The sequence below is a fragment of the Eriocheir sinensis genome, unplaced genomic scaffold (assembly GCF_024679095.1).
Source record: "Eriocheir sinensis breed Jianghai 21 unplaced genomic scaffold, ASM2467909v1 Scaffold847, whole genome shotgun sequence".
NCBI lineage: Eukaryota > Metazoa > Arthropoda > Malacostraca > Decapoda > Varunidae > Eriocheir > Eriocheir sinensis.
Window position 1 is genome coordinate 17,816 of NW_026112216.1, and position 17,185 is coordinate 35,000.

The following is a 17,185-nucleotide window of genomic DNA, read 5'->3' on the forward strand; positions in this document are numbered from 1 at the left end:
TATTATTATTAGTAGTAGTAGTAGTAGAGTGAGAACAAGAAAAAGAACAAAAGGTAATGAATAAGCAATAGAATAATAATAAAAACAACAAGAAGAAACAGGAACAAGAACAAAAAGTAGCCCTAATAGAAAAATATTCAGCATGATAATAAAAACAACAACAACAACAAAAGGAAGAACAAAACGTAATAAATAAATATTAAACATAATATTAGTAAACATAATAATAATAAACAACATTAACATTGGCAGAACAGTATGCTGTGTCTCAGGCAGTACTCACCATTGCTGTTGTTTTTCTTCTTGCTGTTGTTGTTCTTGTTTGGATCCGACAGTCCGCACGTGTCAGCAGTTCACGCCTGGTCCATGTGAGTCAGTCTCTGGCTCAGCGTGGCCACACAACACACTGAACACAGCACACTATTAAAGTCACAACAGTTATCACAGCCTCCACACAGGTAACTCCCGCGTGGCCTCCTCCCGGCACCGCATCGAAACAGTGACTGGCGCGCCCCGCCCCTCGGCACGCGCCAGCCGCCAGCACCGCGGGGAACGTTTAGAACGCGGCCTCGACCCGCCAGGTAGTATTGGCCGCAATAGAGAAAACGATGCTTACAGTAAAAAAAAAATCCTCCTAGTTTTGGAATAACTTAAATCATTAAAGAAAAGTAATGTAGTAATTCTTTGCATGGCTGCTGCAGTACTGATTCATACTTTTACCAGAGCCGCGCCCAGAGCTGCATAAGGAAGAGTCTTGTTCCACTAAGTGGACTTTTAATTAGCTACGTGAAGGGGGGCGAGTGGCGTGCGAAACTAGCCAAGGCAGCCGGGGGTGGGGGTGGGGGTGGGTGAAAAATTGACATTTCTGGGTGCATTTTTCCTGCTGTCAAAACCAAAAACTGGGACTTTTCGTCCCAGCTTTTCGTTTTGACTCCCAGAAATTGGACCTTTTATCAGATGGAGAGGCCGTCCGACACCCCCCCCCCCCGATCCCCCCAGGAAATTTGGGCCGCAAAATTATTATTTGGATAATAAATCAACCAATAGTGAAAACATTATAACAATTTTGTAAAGAAACAAAGGAAAAGCTGTCACTAATGGAAAATAAACACTAAGGAGGCAGTTACAAGGACACTGGACCAGCTTCACAGTGTGACTGATTATAGGCCCCAAACTTGGGGGACGACTGGAACAGGGTTGGCAGTCATGTGAGGAGTGCTAATAAGACAGATAGCCTACCATCAAGAAAAGGTTCAATCTTTAATGGATATGGTGGATGAGTGGTGTTGGGTTTACAGGAGTTAGTTGCCCTGAGGAGGCTAACTAACTGGCCACAACCAGACTCCTTATGTTCTTATGTTTTTAACTCCCTGACTGCGGATTTCGTACAAGAAGACATCACCAAGCTACAAGAATGGAACAAAAAGTGGCTGCTGCAATTCAAAGAAGAAAAATGTAGTCATGCACCTTGGGAGGGGATATCCAGCATACCAATACATGGGAAACACTCCACTATCCACCACAGAGGCAGAGAAAGACCTGGGCGTACGTATATGTTAACAGGCCACCAGTGAAAGCCAAATTTGTGCCAATCGCAGCGGACGGGTTAAGAAGGATGAGCGAGTCTCCCCACCCAAAATGAAAATCTGTGGGCATAATACAGTGTAATGCTTTATTGTTACTAACTGGACTACATGGATGAGAACTGAATACTTGGCATCGTAGAATCATCATCTATGGGAAACTAAAATCACAAAAAGCATACAGAACTATAACTAACTCTCTACCTATAACACTTCCAAGAGAGGGAAGTGGAAAGAAAGAAAACAGTCGGAGAAAGGAACGGGAAAGGAAGGAAAGTAAAGAGTGACACTGTGGAGCCACTTACAAACAAATATTAGCAAGAAAATTTATTCCACATGACTTTCATATATTAAAAACCACACTCCTGCATTGCAAGTCCAGAGAGAAAGAGAGAGAGAGAGAAAAAAAAAGAGAGAGAGAGAGAGAGAGAGAGAGAGAGAGAGAGAGAGAGAGAGAGAGAGAGAGAGAGAGAGAGAGAGAGAGAGAGAGAGAGAGAGAGAGAGAGAGAGAGAGAGAGAGAGAGAGAGAGAGAGAGAGAGAGAGAGAGAGAGAGAGAGAGAGAGAGAGAGAGAGAGAGAGAGAGAGAGAGAGAGAGAGAGAGAGAGAGAGAGAGAGAGAGAGAGAGAGAGAGAGAGAGAGAGAGAGAGAGAGAGAGAGAGAGAGAGAGAGAGAGAGAGAGAGGCTTGCTAAGTAGTGGGTGAATTGATGATAAAGCTCACTTAAAAAAAAAAAAAAAAAAAAAAGTCAGACCCTACATGTGATCCCTTGAAATGTTCCTCCTCACTGCCCTGCACAAATACCACAATAATACTGCTGGGAACAATTTTCCTTCGACTTTGTGTCAAAATGGATGTTGAATTTGTTGCAGATTGCCTCTAAAGTTACTGCACGTTGCATGCAAAGTGACTCATATTGTTAGCCTTCGTAAATTGCATGTGTGTACTTTACCAAATAAATATTGCATGCATCTGTACCTTACAAAATAAAAATTGCAAATATGTGTAGTTAACCAAATAAAAATTGCATATGCGTGTACTTTACCAAGCGAACAATCTGTCAATCAGACCTGACAGTGATGAGGCAGAGAGAAACAAACAGAGACAGGCTGAAAGGCAGGCAAGGATCAACCAAGAGACAGAGATAAACAGAGAAGAAATGGACAGTTCTCAATGTTCCCAGTATAATAGCATTTAAAAGATCAACATTGAAATAATAAATATATAATAATAGTAACATAATAAGTGATAATAATAATAATAATAATAATATAATAAAAAAAATTGTAATATTACCTATTATACTCATAAAAATTGATCTCTATTGACAATTTTTCAGGGTCAACTTTTACATGGCTGCTTTTTTTCTAGAGGATAGAATGTACTCCTCAATCAGACATGTCAGACACCTCTTTTGGCCACTCTTCTAACTCTTTTATTGGGGCAGTGATTAGCGGGCTTTATTTTTCTTCCATTATGGTTTCTTTTTTTTTGCCCTTGAACTGCTTCCTTTGATGTAAAAAATAAAAAAAATTAAATGACATCTCAGTGGTGCAGCAGTGAGCATGCTGAGCTATGAATCCACAGGCCTGGGTTTGAATACCAGCCTGGGCACTCAGTGTATAGCTCACGCAACTGTTCATCCTCCCTCTTGGGTTGGTGGATAAATGGGTACCTTGGAAAACCTGAGGAGGACATGGTAACCTGGATGTCACTCCTCCATGGTGTCCCGGAGTGATTGGTTCTCCTCCACGCAAGGCTCGGGGGCCAGTGAGACAGAGAGAAGCACTGAGCCACTCGCAGTATGCCCCAACTGTACTTTTACCCTTCTGGGGGAGGACTTTTACATGAGACTGACTTTTACATGAGTACATAAGCTAATTCTAGTAACGGCAATAATAACAATCATAATAATAATAATAATAATAATAATAATAATAATAATAATAATAATAATAATAATAATGACAATAATTACAATAATCATAATAATGGCAACTGTATCTAAATCATTTTCATAATAATAATAATAATAATAATAATAATAATAATAATAATAATAATAATAATAATAATAATAATAATAACAATAATAATAATAATCATAATACAGTAAGATCGCATCTCTAACAAGTTCAAAGCAAGTAAATTCCCACCTAACAACACTGCTGGTCCTCTTCCCATACTTGTATTTAATGAGGAAGTTTTGAACCTAACAAAAAAATTACAGGCGCTCAGGTCCAGTCAGCCACCACCTTGGCAGAGCACGTGACACCCCTATAGCTCACCACACCTACACACTGCCCTTCTCCAGCCTCATGCCTCAGTACATGCCAGACCTACTAATTATCATGTTATAAAGCCATCTCTTGCTGGCTGAAGTTGCATGAATTCCCCTCTAGCAAGCGTTTGGTAATGGGAGGACATGGGTGGTGGTGGTGAAGGTGGCAGTGAGGAGGAGAGAGAAGGACCGGCCTAGGTGCCTCTCCCCCTGCCTGCCTGCCTGGGGTACCTCCTTTAGTCTTCTCCACAATGTATGGTTATATAACTTGAACTAATGCCAATAACTTACAAAATGAGTAAAATTAGTGTCACTATTATAATTTTCCATGTGTGTATGTATTTACATCTTGAGAACTTGCATTGAAGGTGTTTTTTGTTACTTGATCTTATAATGATAATAATAATTAATAATAATAATAATAATAATAATAATAATAATAATAATAATAATAATAATAATAATAATAATGATAATAATGATGTTGCATTCCAGAGTCTTTCCGAGTGTCATCACATGAGAACATGAAGATCACCTGAAAGGCATCAGTTCCACACCAGCTTCTCTCTGACCACTCACTCGTTCACTCTTCCCCATAAATATTCCTTCTTTATCTTTATATTGCTAACTGTATATGTTATAATTATTCTTCTATGACTTCTTGACATGGGTGTGTTAACATTTCTTTTAACATGCTGTGTCTGAGCCAGGAGTGGCCTGGCAAGGGGCTCCTCAGACACCTGCCCACCCATGTCTGCTGAGGGTTTGTATGATGAAACACTGTTCAAATACAGGACGTTATCAAGCCTGCAAAAATACAAACAGCTAAGAACGTATAAGTATCAACACACACACACACACACACACACACACACACACACACACACACACACACACACACAGACTATGTACACAATCATTATATGGTACTAATAAGGCAGTTCAGCACAATAAACTTAGCTTAATGCATAGATTTCATTTAGTCCCAGAAGGCTTGAGGACACACACACACACACACACACACACACACACACACACACACAGGAAAGATGAGAGGGTTTTCTCTCTCTCTCTCTCCTCTGCTCTCTTCTCTCTCTCTCTCATAAGGACACACACACACACACACACACACACACACACCTCACCCTCCTCCTCCTCCTTCTCTCCTGATGACTCTGAAGTGAACAAGCAAGGCAATGAGACCCTTTCCTCAAGTGCCATCATGTCAGAGGTCACACTGGTGCTGACAGAGCTAAAGAGAGCCACAGCCAATATGACCTCCTCCCCAGAATCGCCCAGGCGTCACATGACCATACATCCCCTCGATATGGAGGTCAATGACAGCCTGCTCAGCTCCCCCTTCCGGCACCCATCCAAGAACCTAATTCCGCAAGACTTGTCACTGCCATCCTCCAGCAAAAGAGAAGGAAACACTGAGCCACAAGGTAGCAACACAGCCATGAAGGAAAACACACACACACACACACACACACATGAACACGCACACACACATATACACACACACACACACACACACACACACACACACATGAACACGCACACACACATATACACACGCGCACACACACACACACACACACACACAACTGCAGTAGGCCTATTTATGCTGAGAAAATACTCCTTTCACTACTACTGCTGTTGCTGCTGCTGCTGTTGCTGCCGCTGCTGCCTGCTGGGAAGGTTTGGTCTGCTCTGGGTCAGGCCACTGTATTGGTACTTGGCTTTCTTCTCAGATGGCTTCAAGATCTGCAAACAAAGATACGCAGGCTGTATATATAGACTATAAACACAGTGTCTGTATCTGTGTGCTTGTTTCATGCCTCTGTGGACAAGGCTTGACCTTTCTGAATATAATTCCTTAACCCCTTGACTGCGAATTTCCTACAAGAAGACATTACCAAGCTACAGGAATGGAACAAGTGGCTGCTATAATTCAATGAAGAAAAATGTAAAGTCATGAACCTTGGGAGGGGATATTCTGCATACCAATACCACACGGGAAACACTCCACTATCCACCATAGAGGCAGAGAAAGACCTGGGACTATATGTTACTAGGCTACCAGTGAAACCCAAATCCGTGCCAATCGCAGCGTTTAATGGCATATGTAGGACTGTTCCAGTGTTACCAAGTACAGTGAAGCCTCCCTAAGTCAGATCATTATAAGTCGAACTTCCAACACCTCCAATGCTTTCAAGCGTCAGTATAAGTCAGGTAACATTCAGTTATCGGGAACAATTTTTCAAATTCCCCCGTCAAACACTGCATTTCTCAGCCTCTATGAGTCAGTGTTTACACGGCCGCCTTACCATTTATATCTCTCTTAGCCCACCGGGGCAAGCAGCTCCAGGCACACAGCCACACAGCCTGAGCCCCAGGGGCCAACCAATGACACAAGAGCAGTTTTCTTTGATTATTTTTGTGGTCACAATGAAAGAACTAAGAACTCTTTTCACTTATTACGCTCACTTCCACAAAATATTTGGGGACTGAGTTAAATAATGGAGGGGCAAACAACAGGGACCAGCTGTATCACCCACCTGGAAGGAGCAGAGCAGCGTTTCATCCACGGACATCATGCCGCCAGCATTGTCAAACTCCCCGCAGTAATTGGGGGCCGAGAAGAGGGTCACCAGCTGCCTCTTGGCAAAGAACTCGTAGCCATCCTCAACCACCTGGTGGCAAAGGAACATAACAACATAAAGAAGGTGCAACATTTAAATTATTACAAGGTAATGAAGAATGTATTCCTTATTGCAGTTTGTATCCCCTGTGGACTAAAGGGTGTAAGAGTATGTGCAATAAATTAATAATGATAATAATAATGATAATAATAATAATAATAATAATAATAATAATAATAATAATAATAATAATAATAATAATAATAATAATAATAATAATAATAATAATAATGTTACTTATTTCTCAAAAGTGCAAATTTATCTGCAGCTCTAATGAGCCGGTGAGGTTCTCTATCATGCACTGACCTGGTGGGCTCGACATATGAGGTCAAGGTCATGTCGATTCAAGAACTTGGTGACCACATCTGCTCCAAATGTGAATGACACACCACGGTCATTCTCACCCCAGCCTGACACGTCCTTGTCGGGGTCGGACCACAGCAGGTCACACAGCAGGCCTGCAGGGGTGCATCACAGCTCATGAGAAGAGGCAGCCAAGTTCAAAGTTTGTCCCAGCTAAAGGTACTAGTAGGCACAAGGTACATCATCATATACATTGTTCACAGCAAGGCTGGAGCTTGGGCCTGCATATACAGACACCCACAGGGGAGCTTAGCTGTGAGGGAGTATTAAGACACCTCTACACTCACAATTAGCAGGTTCAAGGTTCGAGCCCTGCTCAAGCTGGGGGTTTTTTCTTGCTAAGTACGAGTGGTTACTGTCCCCCCTTGAGCAAGGGGAATGGGGTGTGTAGCGTGTGAGGTCCTGGCATTACCCAGAAATCAACCAGTGAGCCTCGTTCTAATCAGGAGGGCACTTGCTGGAGATGACGAGTCCAACTCATGATCAGGGTATGATGTAACACACACACACACACACACACACACACACACACACACACACACACACACACACACACACACACACACACACACACACACATCACTCCGTAGCGCAATTGGTTAGAGCTTCACAGCCTGACAGGGTGGTGGTTCGAGCCCGCTCAGGACGGATTCTTTCCGTTGACTAGGAGTGGTTACTGTCCCCCCTTGAGCAAAGGGGGTGGGGTGTGTGGTGTGTGAGATCCTGGCAATGCCCATAGATCAACTATAAGGAGCACTTGCTCATATCAGGAGGGTACCTGCTGGCGATTACGAGTCCAACTTGTGATCAGGCCATGTTGAATTACACATACACTTGAGAAAACTCTGTGCTCTCTACTCATAAATTCAGCACATCTATGTATATATATTCAGTTATTAATAATACTAATATTATCATTATTACTGTACTACGTTGATATCTAAAGTTCCAGCTTGTACAATACTACGAGGTAGCCAGGGAGGGTGACCCACCAGTGTCGGGCACGTCGGTGGGCCGCATGATGCGCCTGATCTGCTCCATGCTCTGAAGGTCGGGACTCAGGCCACCGTGGCAGCAGAATATTTTCTCGTCAATGATGGCAGCGATGGGCAGACAGTTAAAGCAGTCAGTAAAGGTCTTCCACAACTTGGTGCCATACCTTCGCCGGCCTGCACATGAGAATAGAATGTTAGCGGTCAATTAATGAACTAATGTGCATACTCCTGTAAAATTTGATCCCCTGAGGCTATGATATATTTGAATGAAGACTGAGGTTCCTTTTTCAAATGCATCAGGCTCCCATTATGACTATTTTCCAAGGCCACAGAGATCAGGAGGGTTTCCATGGGTCTTCCGTGGTCTTTTCTTTACAAAATAGGGAACTGCAGCCATCTTTTTCACAAATATACTTTCCCTGTGCCTAGTCTAATCTACAGCAACCAATGTACCACTTTCCCTAGCACTCACACTCATCAAAGAAGCCATAGATCCTGTTGATGGACGCACACTCATGGTTGCCCCGCAGGAGGAAGAAGTTCTCTGGGTACTTGATCTTGTAGGCCAGTAGGAGGCAGATGGTCTCCAGGGACTGCTTGCCTCGGTCCACGTAGTCGCCCAGGAACAAATAGTTGGACTCGGGTGGGAAACTGCCATACTCAAACAGACGGAGCAGGTCGGTGTACTGCCCGTGGATGTCCCCTGTCAAGAGTAATGGAGGGGAGGTTGATCAAGAGAGGACACGGTAAGAAGCTGAAAAAGGGAACATGTTTGAAGGATAAAAAGAAGTACAGTTTCCCATACAGAAGTGTTGATGAGTGGAATGGTGGAAGGAGATTGTGGAGGCAGTGTCCAGCGAATGAAGGAGAGGTTAGACAAATATAGACAAGGAGACAGGACTATCCCAGCTTAGCTCAGGCCCTGGAAACCACAAATAGGGAAATAAATACACACACACACACACACACACACACACACACACACACAAACAGGCACTCCATTTTTTCCTATGTATTCACCCCACAAGTTCTATCCCTGTCCTAAGCAATGTAGAGAAAATAAATATATGTATAATTTTTGCTTGAATTTATTTAATATTATTGTGTACAGAACTCTTTTTTTATGGGGGATTAATAGAAGTATCATCTCAACATGCCCCTTTTTTTTCCCCTTTCCTCAAGCACCATATTTTGCTAAAGGAAATTTTGGCGTTCGTTAAGGGAAGCAGGGCAGCAAAACGTGACATTAGTAGAATCGAAATTTCGTCACGCAAGTGTTTGTTAAGCGAGGTTTGCTTGTTTAGGGATTGAATGCTTAACCCCCTGACTGCGGACTTCCTACAAGACATCACCAAGCTACAGGAATGGAACAAAACAAAAAAGTGGCTGCTACAATTCAATGGAGAAAAATGTAAAGTCATACACATTGGAAGGGGATATCCACCATACCAATACCACATGGGAAACACCACTATCCACCACAGAGGCAGAGAAAGACCTTGGACTATATGTTACCAGGCTACCAGTGAAGGCAAAATCTGTGCCAGTCGCAGTGGACGGGTTAAAGATAAGTAGAAGAAACAGGAGAAAAGTAGACTAGGGAGTGAATACTTAAAAGGAAGGATGGAAGGAAACTGCAGGAGAGGTCAGGGCAAACAGAGAACCAGGAGAACTGATGAAAAAAGAGCAACTATATTTAATTGTTGCATATAAAAGTTACAGAAATGTCCTCAATGACACAAGACATTAAATGGATACATGATAGTGTGCTACATAAAAGTGCTACATGAAAGTGTGCAATATAAAGTAAAAACTTTCAGAAAAAGTGCTTGAACTAGAAGGGTAAAAATATCACAAAAGTGTTCCAAATTAAACAAAGCATGAGTTTGTGAAGGAAAAAATTGCCTAGTAATTTTGAGAGGATCTTGAAGCTCCCCCCTGGGAATACTTTACATGGGGGAAGGGTGGGGTGAAAGGCTGGCTGATCCAAGGCTTACCAGTGACAGGGATGGGGTGAAGACATTGGCTAACTCTTGCATTCATATGATGCACAGCTTACGGGTGAGCTTGTGTAGAAAGTCTTGTGCAGCGAGGCTGCGGGATAGGGGAAGGCATGCAGTTAGCAGGTCTAGATGAGCAGTAAGCATGAAAATACCAGTAAATGACAGCAGGGGAAGTAATTGAATTTAAGTTGTTTTAGACTGTTAATTTGAGGGAGTTGTTGTGGACAGCCTTTAACTATACACTGTTGACAGGGGCAGTGTGAGTGTTGTCCCTACAGTGGGAAGCAGCATGCACCACACCAACATGGCAGACGGACTCACGGATAAACTTTACTCATTTTTTATCAAAGTGAAACTGCACTTGCCCATGAGGAGCCCTTGTTCCTCAGAAAGTTTGCTGCTAGCTGACTGGATGAATATACAATATCTGAATAACACCACTGTATTTGAACTACTTGCCCAGTAATGAATTCAAAGCTTTTTTACTAACTCAAGTTTCTACCTTCAACATGTGATGTCAGTAAAAAAATAATAACGGGTTAAGAGATCATGAAGTACTGAGGAGGTTTGTTGACATCAGCTGTCTGGTCAGAGACACAAAACTGTTATTCAATGAACCACCAGGAGATAAAGAAGACTTGTAACAACACACACTGCACCAGGGCTTGACGGCTGTCCCCGAGTGATCCCCCTGACACTGTTCTGCGGGAGAGCTAACTACAGGGAAACCAGACGGTCCAGATCACTTTGACGTTGACTCTTTCTGGTATTTCCTTGTCCACCACACTGCCACATCTGTCTCCGATTGTCAGATTGGTGCCTAGATGTGAGCTACAGCCATCACCCCCCCTCTTCTCTGTCTCTCTCTCTCTCTCTGCTTATAAGAAAACTTTATACATTCTGTGCACATCTGGCCATAAAACAGTGTACAGCTGATGTGTACATAATCCTAGTGCATGTGTCTATATACCAAACAATATTGAAACAGCAGCATCATGTGGAAGGTGATGAGCTGCCTCTAAAGCTTTGTTTACCTTTGGTGAGTCTTTGCTAATGTCACATGACCCATGACCAACATCATGACTTGGTCTGGACCAGAATCATATTGTAGTATATACACCATATCCATACAGCATGCACACAGCATATATATACAGCAAGTAGTAATATTTACAGTACTCCCTCCAATTTTTCAAGGATTCAGTTGACATTGTGGGTCACAAAATATGAACACTTAATCCTATGAGAAAACTGAATACGGTAGACATTTCATTGGCAGCAGTCCAACATTTATAAGAGACCAGGAGAAACTGAACAATAAGGGTGGAGAGATACAGCGCAGGGCCTGACGTCATAACCCTAGCGCTGTATATTTCCACTCCTAGTGTACTCTCTCTCCCACACTCTGACAAACATTCTCACACTCACAATTTGGCCATCAAAAGTGTTGAAAAAGAAAATACAGATTGCTGTGTGTGAGTGTGTGTGTGTGTGTGTGTGTGTGTGTGTGTGTGTGTGTCGTGTGGTCCTGTCTCCATACGTTCGCCCAGTTTTTCCTTAAAGCTCTGAACACTCTTTGCTTCCATCCCTTCTTTTAATCTATTCCAAGTATTTGTATTTTTATGACGAAAACTGAAATACTTATTTGCGTCTAACTCGTTCCCTTCCTCAACTTTTCTTATGTCCTCTTAATTTCCGTTTTCACTTCCCCTTCTAGTATCAGGTCAATATTATCTGATTTCTCTGGGCCATTCACAAGCTTATATGATGTTATTATATTAGGTCACATCTCTCTCTTCTTGCTTCCACTGTTAACCCGTCCGCTGCGATTGGCACGGATTTTGCCTTCACTGGTAGACTGGTAATATATACTCCCAGGTCTTTCTCTGACTCTGTGGTGGATAGTGGAGTGTTTCCCATGTGGTACTGATATGCTGGATATCCCCTCCCAAGGTGCATGACTTTACATTTTTCTTCACTGAATTGTAGCAGCCACTTTTTGTTCCATTCCTGTTGCTTGGTGAGGTCTTCTTGTAGGAAATCTGCAGTCAAGTGGTTAACAGCTGCATTTCTTTTAGCCTTCCTTCATAAGTCCTACAGTTATGGTATTTTCCTGGTGGCTTTTCTTTGCAATCCCTCAAGTTTCTTACCCTGCTTTTTCTTGTGAAGTGGCTGTACAACTCCTGCATAGTCTAGTTTGGGTCTTAATAAACTGTCTAATCATTGTAGTTATCATCTTTTCCTTCATATCTTTCTGCAGGTAGTGAAATGCTATGTTTTATACTCCCTAACATGTTGTAAGTATATCTCCAAATATGTGGTTTATATATGTTTTCCAGGTGACAACTCATCCTGAATTACCACCCTGACGTCTTTTTCATCTTATTCTCTCACCATATTATCATCTCCTATTTATAGGTGCATTTCACTCCTCCCCATTTGCAGAAAAACAAAAATAGGAAATAATAATAATAATAATAATAATAATAATAATAATAATAAAAGATAGATAGATGAAGAGAGAGAGAGAGAGAGAGAGAGAGAGAGAGAGAGAGAGAGAGAGAGAGAGAGAGAGAGAGAGAGAGAGAGAGAGAGAGAGAGAGAGAGAGAGAGAGAGAGAGAGAGAGATTTACATAGATTTACATAGAAAATCAGACCACACAGACCCCATGGTCCAGACTAGGTGGTCTGCCCTTAAACCTAAGTGATTCTACATTAATCAGAAGGCTCCAAAACGTTGCATTTTGACTCTAGTTGATATTAAGTTGAAGGAAGTGATGGTCGAGCTTGTTTTTGAAGGAGTCAATCGTGTTACACTGGACCACTGACGGTGGGAGCTTATTCCATTCTCGCACTACAACGTTGGTGAAGAAAAATTTGGTGCAATCTGAATTTACTTGTCTACATTTGAGTTTTATGCCATTGTTCCTCGTACGCAAAGTGTCATCAATCATAAACAATGTTGATCTGTCTACATTCGTGAAACCATTAAGTATTTTAAAACATTCAATCAGTCTTCCTCGGAGGCGACGTTTCTCAAGAGAGAACATGTTAAGGGTGGAAAGCCTTTCTTCGTAAGATTTGTTGCGCAAGGAAGGGATCATTTTTGTTGCCCGAAACTGAACACCTTCTAATTTAGCGATGCCCTTTGCATGGTGGGGAGACCAAAACTGTACCGCATATTCCAAGTGGGGTCTGACTAAACTATTGTATAGTGGAAGTATTACATCTTTATTCTTGAATAAAAAAGTTTTAAGTTGAAGGAAGTGATGGTCGAGCTTGTTTTTGAAGGAGTCAATCGTGTTACACTGGACCACTGACGGTGGGAGCTTATTCCATTCTCGCACTACAACGTTGGTGAAGAAAAATTTGGTGCAATCTGAATTTACTTGTCTACATTTGAGTTTTACGCCATTGTTCCTCGTACGCAAAGTGTCATCAATCATAAACAATGTTGATCTGTCTACATTCGTGAAACCATTAAGTATTTTATAACATTCAATCAGTTTTCCTCGGAGGCGACGTTTCTCAAGAGAGAACATGTTAAGGGTGGAAAGCCTTTCTTCGTAAGATTTGTTGCGCAAGGAAGGGATCATTTTTGTTGCCCGAAACTGAACACCTTCTAATTTAGCGATGCCCTTTGCATGGTGGGGAGACCAAAACTGTACCGCATATTCCAAGTGGGGTCTGACTAAACTATTGTAGAGTGGAAGTATTACATCTTTATTCTTGAATAAAAAGTTTCTTTTAATGAAGCCCAACATTCTGTTCACTTTATTTGCTGCATCGATGCATTGCTGTGAGAGTTTGAGGTTTGACATGATTTTGAGAGAGAGAGAGAGAGAGAGAGAGAGAGAGAGAGAGAGAGAGAGAGAGAGAGAGAGAGAGAGAGAGAGAGAGAGAGAGAGAGAGAGAGAGAGAGAGAGAGAGAGAGAGAGAGAGAGAGAGAGAAAATAGAGACAGAAGGAAATAAATAGCAATACTACTACTACTACTACTACTAGTAATAATACCATAATAATAATATCAAATGGCTTACTCAAAAGAATGCAAATAATATCGCCAGCCATATTAACTAAGATTTGATTTTGAATAGGCCCGCCATCACTCCTTTAGACAGTTGTTTGTATATTTTACAGGAGGTGGAAGGGGGTTGGAGCAGCCCTTGGGAAGCGCTCATGGCCACTCTCCTGCCTGCCCTCGGAGCACGGCCAGGAATTCCAGTGAGTCGCCCAAAGTCGTTCAGTTGAAAGTTTTTAATTATTCAAGTCCATTATTCAGTTAGATTTTATTGGAGCTTTCCTCACGGTGGGCAATAATAATAATAGAGAGAGAGAGAGAGAGAGAGAAATACTATTGTCATTACTGGTGCTGAGGTAGGCTATTACCAGAAGCACTGATCACTCTACTACTGAATACTGAGGAAAAAATAATACCAACTCAACATTAATATTAATAAATAAAAGAAAACAAAATAGGAACACTAATGATGATGATGATCATCAAGAGGAGGAGGCAGATGATGATGATGATGATGATGATGATGATGATGATGATGATGATGATGATGATGATGATGATGATGATAATAATAATAATAATAATAATAATAATAAAACAACAACAAACAATGTTCCTCACCACAGATCTTGAGCGGCGCTTCAAGCTCCAGCAAGATGGGCTGCTGCAAGAAGATCTCCCTTGACTTGAGGCACAGTCCGCGCACCTCAGCCTCCGTCATCGGCACACTCTTGCCTGGACGACATCCCCGCACTGAAACATCAAATAATAATAATAAAAATAATAATAAAAATGACGGTGAATACTACTGCTACTACTACAACGAACACTAGTACAACTTCTTGGTGTTATTTTTCTACATTATACTTTACAGGAGCAAATCTTTATTTTCTTGCAAGGGAAGGAAGTGCAGGAACAGGGAAAAATGGAGGCTTTTCTGCCTTGATACACCCATGGGATAAGATTTAACATGGGGACAGGGCATCAGGGATAGAGCTAAAATAGATGGATAGACTAAGGCTGCAGGGGACTTCAGAGATAGTGATACCTCTTACTTTTCCCATTTTTTATTTCCCTCTCTTTTCCCAATCCCTCCATAATTGTAGGCAACATCCTCTTCCTAAGACCTTCAAATGTATTATCTAGCACTTTATACAATAATTATTATTATTCAGGACAACCAACCATTCATGAGTTCCATATTTTTTTGTCTGATCATATTCCATGGAAATAATAGTTTTATAGTTATTGGTTATTTTTAAACAAAACCAACCTGTCTACTTCACATAACTTAGGGGACAAAAAGCTCAAAACACTGAAGATGCAACTTATTCTTGCTAAGTTAGCACTAACCCACTGACACTATATGATACTATTTATTATTGAGATGGTTTTATCGTCAGGAAATCAATAAATGGTTGACTTTTCAACACCTGAGGTGCACCAGCTGCCCTGCTCTGCCCCGCACAGCATATTTCTGCCAGCCCACAATGCCTAACCTAACTTAACCTACCTATCCAGGCCCACACCGCATGTCCGATAAATTTAAACTAACCTAACCTAATTTAACCTACCTAACCCCCTCCCGTTAGGGTAGGTTAAATTTATTGGGCATGTGGTGTGGGCTGTCAGAAATACTCAGCGCAGGGTGGGGCGGGGCGGGGCGAGGCAGGGCAGCAGACGCACCTCAGACGTTGAAAAGTCAATCATATACCATAGTCATTTAATAAATACACGCTGCCCCTAAAAAGGTTTGCAGGTGTGGTGTTAGTCTGGGGTGGGCGAGGACTGAGTCACAGGGTGAGTCTCCATAACTAACAGAAATCTAGTGGGTGACCTCTCATGAAACTGTACCCAGGCGACCCGTGACCAACTTAAATGGTGACCTTTTGCCGGTGAACCCTGAATGAGAACTTTTGGCCACTGTATTCCTGACCTTCAAACCTCACTATAAACCACAGGAAAGAGCGTAGAGGTCAAAACAAGTGTGGAAATACCCGCTGCCCCTGAAAAGGTTTGCAGGGGTGAGGTCGCGGGGTGAGTCTCCATAACTAACAGGAATCTAGTGGGTGACCTGAATGAGAACCTTTGGCCGCTTGACTTCTAGCCTTCAAACCTCATTATAAACCACAGGAAATAACGTAGAGGTCAAAATAAGTGTAAATACCCGGTGCCCCAAAAAAGATTTGCAGGGGCGGGCGAGGACTGGGTCGCGGGGTGAGTCTCTATAACTAACAGGAATCTAGTGGGTGACCTCACATAAAACTGTACCCAAGTGACTCGTGACCAATTTAAACGCTGACCTTTTGCCGGTGAAGCCTGAATGAGAACTTAAAGCCACTTGAGTCTTATCAGCAAAGTGTAAACATTCCCTGACCCCTCCCTGAAAACCCCTTATTTGCCGGCCTTTAGCCCTTCCAGAGGCAATATATGCAGGTCCTAAGGGTAGATAAGATCCCAGGCCTATCGTGTGAGCCGTGAAATAAGCGGGAGGCACCATAATTACCCTCCAAAAGGCGAGATATCAAGTTGTCCACGTCAAGTTCCGTGTCCGCCATCTTAGGGAGTCTGTTGATGATACTGAATAAAAAGAGTAAGTGTAATTGATAGTAGAAAAGGGAGAGAGAAGGGAAAATGTACAAAAAAATAAAAGACCCAAAGTAAGCTAGAGTGAAGAAAATAGAGGGAAAGGAAATCGAAAAGCAAAAGTCTGTGTTAGCAAGGTGTAGGTACAGAAAAAAACAGAGCTCATTGCAGAGTGGAATATATAAGTCTGAATATGTAGGGAGTAGTATTTTGCCTCATGTACGTAGGATGCTGTCTGTTCTGTATGTTTTTTTCTTTCATTTATCACAGGAGACGCCGTTACAAAGTCCTGCCTCGCGAGAAATTCCAGGTTATCTATGACATCAGGATCAGGATTAAGAGTGTGGATGCAACTGAAGTTCGCTCTAAGCCTGCCACCGCGACCCCACGCCATCCCACCCTCCCATCCTCTACCTCCATGCTTCCTACACACACCTGCACATCCCAGGAGACAATAGGAAGAGTGTGGATTAAGAAGGGGATCAAGGCTCTTTCTTTCTTTCCCAGTATTTCCTTCTCTTTCCTTCTTCCTCTCTTTCTCCTTCTTTTTTTCTCTCTTTTTCTCTTTATTTTTCTTTCTATCTTTCCTTCTCTTTCTTTTTCGCTTTCTGTCTCTGTCTATGTATATATTAATTCATTCTAAATCTTTTTC

The 17,185-nt window shown here is 42.1% G+C and overlaps 1 protein-coding gene across 1 annotated transcript; it reads right to left on the bottom strand.

Moving 5' to 3' along the window:
* Window positions 1-3,600: 3,600 nt before the first annotated feature.
* On the bottom strand, window positions 3,601-16,586 carry LOC126994674 (serine/threonine-protein phosphatase PP1-beta catalytic subunit). The gene is made up of 7 exons (XM_050853962.1): window positions 16,454-16,586; window positions 14,569-14,700; window positions 8,397-8,627; window positions 7,922-8,098; window positions 6,873-7,024; window positions 6,423-6,557; window positions 3,601-5,628 (listed from the first exon to the last, which is right to left on the bottom strand). The coding sequence occupies exons 1-7, from the start codon at window positions 16,503-16,505 to the stop codon at window positions 5,512-5,514; spliced, it is 996 nt and encodes a 331-aa protein (XP_050709919.1). The 5' UTR covers window positions 16,506-16,586; the 3' UTR covers window positions 3,601-5,511.
* Between the last annotated feature and the right edge of the window lie 599 nt (window positions 16,587-17,185).